At 32.7% G+C, this 9,865-nt stretch overlaps 1 protein-coding gene across 3 annotated transcripts; it reads right to left on the bottom strand.

Moving 5' to 3' along the window:
- Positions 1-1,117: 1,117 nt before the first annotated feature.
- Positions 1,118-9,838, bottom strand: LOC148603016 (cyclic AMP-responsive element-binding protein 1-like). 3 transcript variants are annotated; one of them, XM_088553653.1, is made up of 7 exons: positions 9,673-9,838; positions 7,268-7,447; positions 6,565-6,647; positions 6,090-6,226; positions 4,734-4,904; positions 4,003-4,141; positions 1,118-3,492 (listed from the first exon to the last, which is right to left on the bottom strand). In XM_088553653.1, exons 2-7 carry the CDS (start codon positions 7,433-7,435, stop codon positions 3,348-3,350), a joined length of 843 nt encoding a protein of 280 aa, XP_088409779.1. In that variant the 5' UTR covers positions 7,436-7,447; positions 9,673-9,838; the 3' UTR covers positions 1,118-3,347. The 3 variants fall into 3 exon arrangements, with proteins under 3 accessions (XP_088409779.1, XP_088409782.1, XP_088409781.1); XM_088553656.1 differs by having other exon boundaries at positions 9,684-9,821; XM_088553655.1 differs by having other exon boundaries at positions 9,425-9,687.
- Between the last annotated feature and the right edge of the window lie 27 nt (positions 9,839-9,865).

Genomic DNA, 9,865 nt, shown 5'->3' with positions numbered 1-9,865 from the left:
TGACCTCTTAATTTGAAAAATGGTCCAAAAGGCATCAAATCTGCTTTTATTTGTTTACCAAAATTAAATATGGACACAATAACTGAAAAAATCTACTTCGACAGAAAAACAAACATTCTACATAGGTTTAAATAAAAGATCTATTTTCGGTTTTTTTTGGCCCCTTTAATATTCTAAAAAGTAGGGGTCACAAATTAAATAGGAACCTTCATTTACATGGAAACAAAGTGTCCACAGATGTCGACTGTGTCATAGAATTATACAAAAGCAATTTTTTTGTGGTCATATAAAAATGTTGCCCAGTGTGAGAAGCGAGAACTAATTAAGTTCTCTTATGAAGAGGGAAACACTTGAGAAGTATTTCAATTGCTGATATGTTGCTTACATAATTAAATTCATACATTTATTTGTATTGTGATCTTATGTTTGACCAACTTATCTTTTAATAGTGCGAAATTTAATGCTGTCAGAATTACAACAAATATCTAAATTAGCCAAATCTTTATTGTGCTAGCTCACAGAGGCATCAACTTTCAGTTAGGGATGTCACTACATTCGGGCATGTCGTTCCGGCTCTTGGGCTCACCAGGCATCACTCTATTCCTCCAAGTTCATGCTCTTTGGTGAAACATGGCACTCAAGACCAGCATGTTTCTCAGATACCACTGAAGGAGCCCTTAACAAATAGTGAAACCGGTCTAAACCAAACCCTGCCTAAACCATACAAGTTTTGAGGTCCCATTATGTCAGTCTAAATGTATTTTTACCTGGAAAAATTGTACACCTGTCCCAACTGACCGCATTCTACAGTCCAAAAGGGATTTGGTTTAGAGGTTTTACTGAATAAAAGAGGCTGTAAGATTTAGTTTTATACAATTCTGTCATCTGTAATGGAAATATAATTTGTACATGACTTGGAAGACAAAGCAGAACATTGAATTTTAATCTGAAATATACTGAGGTCTTGTCTCATGAGCATTCAATGTGGATAGACAGCAGTGTTTAGCACATGTCAGACTTAAGCTGGCCTAATAAAATCACAATAATGTAACTTTTGAACTTTTGAAACCGAAGACCATTTCAAGGCAAGAACATTTATAACAAAAAGAGGAACAAATCTCAATCATTATAATTTAATATAAAATATCAGCGATACAATGTCAATGTACAAAAAACTCATCTGGAAATATTCTTAATATCACAGCTCCTTTTTCACCATCGAATAGCCAACTAATAATTCTACAGGCCATTAAAATCCTTGAACACAAGCATGACTTTATTATTATACACTCAATGTTTGACAATGTTAGTTCCAATACCGCCTTATTTTCCTTTGAAAGTTGTATGTAACATCCAACAGTAAATGCCAATTATTCTGCCCAAATGAAATTGCAATTAGGTAGTGTATGGCAAACTACTAACATAAATGAGACTAGCTTAAGAAATACTGAAGTAATTAACTTAGCATACAGAGCAGTGGCAACTACTGTCAAGTTCATCTAAATATTTCATGAGTATGCTGCACATTTTTTTGGGTATAAAATTTTAAGTAAGAACCACAAAGAATTTGTTTTTACATAAAATTAGTTTTCTAAACTTTCAAAACTGAAAGACATGCATTAAGCATAAAAATTTCACAAACCATTCTCTTAATGTATTACCTCCCTTAAACAAACATGTTTACAAAATACACACACAAAAATACAAAAACAATGAACATTTAACAAGCTGCCTGAGCAATCAATGAAAAAAAAAAAAAAACAAAAAAAAAAACACAGCTAAATGAATAAGAAAATCGAGTGTTTAAAAGAAGTCCAACAATGAAACTTATAATGGGCAGATCCACCAACTAATATTCCCATAAATGAGCAATCGTATACCTTTATGTGCCAAGTGAGAACAAGCTTGAATTATAATAAAAAATCTTCATGTTCTACAACTTTTCGGTACACTTAAAGGAAAATTTCATAATGTCATGATAAATAATTACAGACAACTTTACAAAATTCCCTTTAGAATCAGCATGTGCGAAAATTAATTTTGGCTATCATATGTAGCAGTATTTTGTTAGATATATAAATTATTGATTCAACTAGCGCGATTATTTTTTTTAGAAAGACTCAGGTATAGAGCAAGTGACTACAGGCACATTCTGTAATATTTTTATAATTTATTTCACTTGATGCCATATTTCATTTATTCTGCAACATTAAAAATTGAGAGAATTTATTAACAGACAAGGAATAGTCATCGAGACAGGAAAAATAGCTCTATCTCCAAGACACATTTACTTTGATTGACCAATAAAATTAAAATTTCTGTCAAGTGTTTGATTTTGAGGCTAAATTCATAAAAGAACAAACAGATACCTAATGATAAAAAAAAAATCCACAGTAAGAAAAATGCCACATTGAAAAGGGTTAGTGGATATGTATTAGGAAGATCTTGTAATCCAAGAAAGTACTTATATAAATGCTGAATTCGATATGAAACTTACGAACAACGCAACTGTAATGGTTTAAAATTAGTTGGCAGTGGTTTATGATAACCAAGAAAGCAAACAATACAATACAACAAAGTTATCTCTAAAATGCTTAAAACAGGTACACACAAACATGTATGTCCTTCAAATACACTATAACTACTATGAACTCTGCCTTTTCCATTTTCCATGGTGAAAGTCAAGGGATGTACATTGCATAACACTTTTGTCAAATATTTCAGTCAGTGAAATCAGATTCTGTACCAAAGATAATGGAATTTGTTAATTTCAATGGGAAATCGCAGAGTATGCATTAGCCTAAAGACCCGGTCTGGCTTTCATAAAAATAAAAAAATCACAAGTTATGAATTTCGTTAAGTCCTGTGTTTTCTCCAAATCTTTCAAGTGATCTAATTGGATGAAATTTGAGATGAGGAAGGATTTGAGAAGGATCTTAATTTGAGATGTTTTATGAATACTTTTCTGCAATATTCTAACCATGTACATCCTGTCTATTTAAGTGGAAAATGCTAGAGTTGTAGTGCAGGTTTTAAATTAATATTTCCAGACAGAGCATCAATAAAAAAATAACAATAAAAATTCTCAAGCTTTCATTTTGCCTTACATCATGCACGTCAACAACCGTTATTTGACAATAATGTGTATTAATGTTGAAATAACTACACGAAAAATGATGACAAAACCAACATGTGTGATTGGTTGTTGATAAAATATATAACTGTTCTTGAGACTGGTGCCAAAACCATCTGCATCCTACACGACTTGACTTGGTCGACTTTCCAACTTCAAAGTAAGAGACTTGTGTCAACTCCAAAAATGATTGCCTTGATTGAATGCTTTGTCATCAACCTTCTTTTTCACAATACAATTCTTTCAATGCTTTAAGTTCTTCAATTAGTGTTTTGTTTTGATTTTCTAATACAGCAACTCTGTTTTCCAAACACTTAACATATTCTTTTTTCTTCAATCGACATTCCCTTGCAGCCTCTCTGTAAGTTAAATACAAAAAAAAAATTGAAGTAACATAACACATCAACTGATACATACAAAAAAATTTTTTAACAGTGCTTTAGTTGGAATATTTAAAACAATAAAAATACTATCAATGTACAATAACTTAAATACAAAGCAATAGCCAAGTGGACTGACTATTTAGCATGACACAATATCAGGGTGTTATTTTCGGGAATGATTTGCAAAGAACCACAGAGAAGCAGAAATTAGCAAAATAAGAATAAAAAATAAGTAAAATAAATGAATTCTAAAAGTTAAATACCGTACCCGTAGAACACATATGAAATTCAAGTACATTTAGGTTCTGAAATTCTCATCTTGACACAATAATAGACTTTATTTTATGGAACTAGAGCTGTCTTCCATACATCCTTAACCAATAGGTAAATCTTAAAATTGGTTATAATCTTATGTTACAGCACTCAAATGTACACCTATTAATATTCTAGTACTTGATCAAGGGTTTATACCAACAAAAACCATACCTATTTTTTAATAATCGGAGTTCTCTTTTTCGTGAGGCTTCTTCTGATAATGTTGACCCTGTAAGAGGACTGCCTGCTGTCGCCATAACAACACCTTGTGGTAATGAACCTGAAGCTATCTGGTAAGCTTGAACAGTGCCTGTTACAAATATTTATTTATGTAAGAATATTTGGTAGTCAAAATAAAAGTAATATACATGAAGTATTAAGATTCAGACTGGAAATTAAGAAATTACAACTTATGGTAGCATGTTCAAGGGGGAACGAAGAACAATGGCAACATCTCTGCCATGTTCCCAGATATCCTTGTTTTGATGTTTGAGGATACAAAATGAATTCAGTAAAATCTAAGACTGCTTCATACTTCACAATATCCTCAGGAGGAGTATCACACTACAAGTTTCTCCAATTTCAACAAATAAAATTTTAACAAGTTTTCTCCAGCCAGAGTGTATAGTTAAAGACCTTTTTATGCTACTTCAAGACAAATTGTAGTTTTAGTCGTATATCAAATTATAAAATCTTGAACTTTGTGTATTTTTAACAAGGGTATTATGGAAAGATTCACTATTTGTAAAGAGTAATAATTTGCAGCCAAAATTCAAAGAAACTAAACTAAAATTGCAGGAGTAAATAAGTCTGCAATTTCTAGATTACAAGATACAAGACGCTGGTAAATTGCCTCAGCCTTGACTTTCACGAGAGTAATAAAATCATAGAATTTAACACACCAGGAATGTAAAATTGCCCATCAGGTCCTTGTGCATACTGTACAATTGTGGCCCCTTGTGTGGTCGATGATGTTGTTGGACTAGCATTAGACATGGTAAATGTCTGTAAACCCGTAGACACTGATGATGTTTGGCCTTCTGGATTGGTTGTGATTTGTATTCCTCCTGGTACTACAAATAGAACATCCAATGAGCAAGTTTATATATTAAAGGCCAAGTAATAAAGCATGTGTGGTTCAAGTCACCTCTTAGAAAAAAACAGGGTATGTAGGTAAGAATTAATTTAAAAAATTCTGTTTAACAACTCACAAGGTTAGCTTAAAGCGTGGCTTAATCCTTCAAGATGAATGTCTAGGTATTCACTGATAACACTAATTACTACAACTGATCACTACACAATCACCTCAAACAGGAATGAAACATCAACAGGTTGTAAATTTACTGCTTTCGATTATTTGAGGTCGCAGCTGCTAGCAAGTGCACAACCACTGTTGTTTACTATGGTAAATACAGAGTTGGTCTGGAGAAGATACAATAAAATCCAGAAAACCCTTGTTGGGTACGGTTACTAGGGTCAATAGTTTTTTTTTTAATTATTTCATTCTTCATTTCGGCAAAAAAAGTTTAGAGTTGGTCTGGTGACTTGAACCACACAATTTTTTCTTATTTGACATATATAAACATAATATTTTAAGCTAGATATAATAGGCACTTAAGTGATATGACATGTTAAAAATCTGTACTGCATGCCATATCAACCCAAGGGATGATATAATCAATGGTTGAAACAGCATGCAATACAGATTTTGAAATGTCATTTTCAATATATCATAAAATTTAACAAGACTTCAGTATGTTCAGCTTAGGGATGCAATACAGAAAACAATTCATATGTACGGTAAACGATATAGGGTGAAAACGATCATTTAGCTGAAATAAGTACCTGTACTTGCTAAGAAATTTAAATACCAGCAGACATATCTACAGATGGAAGTAAACCAGTAATCTCAGCAAAATACTAAATTTTTTCCCCTGACATATACTGTACTCCACATTTATTTCTTTTTATACAAAATTACTGTTACAATTTTTTTGTGCAACATGCAGCATACATGTTATAATGATAGCTCCTTCTTTTTTTTTTATTTTTTCACTTCCAATCTTGCCGATAGATACAGCAACAGTGGACACAAGACCCAAACACAGACTGAGTAAACCAATTACCCAAAACTTGAGCATGAGTAATTATATTCAGATTTTTCCACTAGCTTAGACTCACTGCCACATGTCAACTGAAGACTTGTCTATACATGTAGCTAAGAAATCAGATGCACAGATACAGATAGTAAGTCATACCCTGTTGATATAATGGACTAGTTGAAGTTGTCAGGTTGGTAGCTCCGTCTTGACTTTCCCCGTCCTGACTCTGGCTGCTGTTAGATTCTTCTTCAATCTTTGGTTGTACTGGTGAAGACAATTCATTCAAAATTTTTCTGCAATTGAAATATACTGTAAATATACTACACATACATTATACTAACAAACTACCTGGTTGTTTCACAACATATTCTATGATCTGAATTGCAGTCTTAATTTCTTTTATATAATAAAGTCATAACTCAAAATATCATATAGTTTTATTCAAAACATTTTGTGAAACACTAACAACTAATTTCAGGGTAGAATGCAACACATACAAGAATGTTTATCAAAGTACACACACACTAAATAAATATCTATAAATATTCATGAAAATGACAGATCATAAATAATGTGCCTTAAGATTTTTTGTCACAATGGAATCGAGTCACAAGAATTTGTTTTTTAATACCTATATGAAGGTCTCCTAGACAATATTTCTCTCCTTTTTTTTCCTTCCGGATCTTCTGTCAGTTCTTCATCAACTGCAGCAACCTTTAAGTATAAGGGCATTTCATGACAAACTTTATAATTTTCCTCAGAACTACTTACAAATCACAGAAAAAAGTTGAAACAATGTTTTTAATTTTAACAGGTCAAGGATCTGACATTCCAACAAAACAGTCATCCATGATAACTATAGTTATAAACAAATTATTCATGTATATAAACATGAAAAAAAAAAAAAACAAAAAAACAAAAGACAAAACATAAACATGAAGTTGCATGCATCATCTCCACACCGGCCGACTAAAAGGAAGTTGGTTTTGGATAACGACCAAAATTGTTTTCAACATATGCCCCATCTACATGAAGACATACATCAAATTTGAAATCAATTGATCAAGTGGGAGCCGAGAATTTTGTGAAGATTTTTTTTTCATCATACCAAAGATGCTAAGTCCCATGAAACAGAAGTTTTGAAATGGATCCATAGACACCAGAGATAATTGCAATGAAAACAAAAGAATTTGGACAGACTGAGCGATTGGAATATACTTGTACATGCATCACACATTTGTTCAGTAGGAAAATATAATGATAATGGTGATTTCACTCCCCTAACAGTCAAGCTTTACCTGGAAATCTATAGCAGATGAGTTACATGTACCTACCCTAACTACTTGAATTGTCTGTACATTAGGTCCAGCTGTCTGTATGACTGAGGGCTGGTTTTGTTGTATGACGGACTGTACTTGTACAGGATTATTCATAGACATTTGTACAACAGATAAACCCTGTGATGATTCTAACTCTGAATGTGTAGGATGTACTTCTGTCATTTCTTACAAACTCTGCAAAAACAAAATATTATTACTTTTGAATTATGCAAATAAAAAAGAATCTGTACAAGTACAGATGTAATTAAGTACATTTCTATGTGCAGAAGAACTAGTACATAAAAAATTTTTTCACATCATACCTATACAAACAAATGATAAAAAGTTCTCAAAATTTGCACACACAGAGATGTTTGTGTAAAACTTAACGTTTAACCAAAATTTTTTGCACTATTTTGCAGTTACCAAGAGACTGCAACAAATTAAATATCCAAGTTTGTGAAATAAGTTCTGACTGCCAAAATACATCTGGGTCCAGTATTTCCTCACAAGACCAGTGAAAAAATGCCAGGCAGACATTGGTTCATTTCTTCTGATGATATATAGATGTATAGCAGTTTGCAAGTTCTGGTTCTGGTTTACAGTTTATGCATTTTAGGACAACACATGAGGCTTAGAAATGAAGGAAAATGCATGACAGTTTGAACCAAATTAGTACAATGTATATCAAAGTTTCTGTTAAGTCAGTGCACTGTTTTTTCTTCATACTGCAACAAAAATACAGAAGAAAAAGGACATTTAAACAAGAAAAGCCATGTTTTTATTCAAAGCGGGCAACATCCTGTCAACTTCAAAACAAGGTCATGTTTTAGATTTCACAATGGAATATTTTCGTATATCACTTGTAAAAAATGCATCAATGCATTTAACCAGTAAAATGGAATGCTTACAGTATAATCTAAATTTTGTGCCTGATGCAACCTCAGGAAAACTATCTGCAGCAACAGAACAAACTTCCACTTAGGCCAAAAAAATACATAAATTTTTGGATATAATCAATTCTATAATATGGGGTAGGCATTGCCTAAATCAACGAGCAGTGTGAGCTTTGCCATACCTGTAACATCTGTGAGCCTCGCAAAAATAATAAAAGACTTTACAAAGAGGGGGGGTCGTCCCGGATGAAAATTTTTACTTCGCAAGTGCAGTATTTTTATTTTTATTTAAGCAGCATATGAAATCAATATTTCTATTTGAAAATCTGTCTTGTTAATGAATGGGGGAGTTTTTTTTCAATAAATGAATAACTCGAGCAACATCCATTTCAGTTTTGGCTAGTCAGACCATTCTGTACAGATACAGAAAATGTTACAGTTCTCCATGGATGGTGGGGATATTTTACACATGTCATGTGATGTAAACAAAATTCAGACGACAGCTGCAAATTCCAAACAAGAAAATGATTGCCTTTCCTATCTTAGGAAAGTTCTGCTTCGATTTTGATAATATAATCAGTTATATTTTTTCCAAGGCCAGTTAGGTTTTTGACAACAGCAACAATGGAACAGCGGAGATACATGTACGTTCATCCAAAATGTTTTCCGAACTTTTTAAAAACATCATATTCACTACTGTCAATAAGTAAAAAAATAGAGAGAGTTCATAACTATCAGAAAAGGATGAATTTATTTTTACCAAAACCTAATCTTAACCTATGTATTTTTATTTGTTTGGTTTAAGGAAGTGATGAATTTTCTCCACAAGGACGGTCACTTTATTACTCCCGGGATATGATTTCTTTTTTGTTAGTATATTGAGGAACCATAAGGGAAATTTAGATAGCACATATAATAACCATAGAACTCACACCGCTTTGCGGTGTTCGCTATGAAGGTATGGCAAAAATATTGTAGGACAGGCAGAAAAAACTAATGTTGCCAGTGCCATTACTGAAAAACCTATATTTTTTTTAACTCGGAGACTATAACATATCATTATTCAAATAATATGAATTTCTAGTTTGAATCTGAATCTGATCATCCTTTCATTTCAGATTCACATGAGCAGGTGCTTGTTAAGTCGGAATCAAAAGTTACAATTGCGTGACCCTTGACATTTTACACTGTTATCAGATACATTATGTTCAATTTTGCGAAGGCGTTAGTGCATTGCCTACACACAGAACAATCGTGTTTTGTCATCTAAACTGACCCATCTTTTCTCTCAATAACAATCAGCAAATTGACGAAAAAATCCATTTTCCAGAGTGGGACAGAAAACGAGTCTTCCGGTTAAGTCCACTGAGTCAGCTGTTCGTTACTTTCAACAAATGAAATTATGTTGGCAAAATCATAAATATTTTCATCTCGACCATTTCAATTGTTGTTTCTCTTCCTCTATTTAACATCTTCTCTGTTATCATGCTTGTTTGTTTTGTTTCGTCAGCTTGGTGTACTTACTTGTTACGTACTTTTCGTCACCAATTTTGCAGTAATCGGAGTGGATAAATTTGCAGAATACGTAGTCGCCACGTCAAAATCTGTCTACAGCGTCACAATCAGGAACAACAAAAACTGCTGAATAATGTATTACTACGCATGATTTCCAATATCCTGTGCAATGATTGGTCAACTGTCATAACATGACGTCATG

The sequence above is a fragment of the Perna viridis genome, chromosome 11 (assembly GCF_037379345.1).
Source record: "Perna viridis isolate PV_CMFRI_1.1 ecotype Kerala chromosome 11, ASM3737934v1, whole genome shotgun sequence".
Classification (NCBI taxonomy): domain Eukaryota; kingdom Metazoa; phylum Mollusca; class Bivalvia; order Mytilida; family Mytilidae; genus Perna; species Perna viridis.
This window is presented reverse-complemented; position numbering and strand designations above follow the sequence as displayed.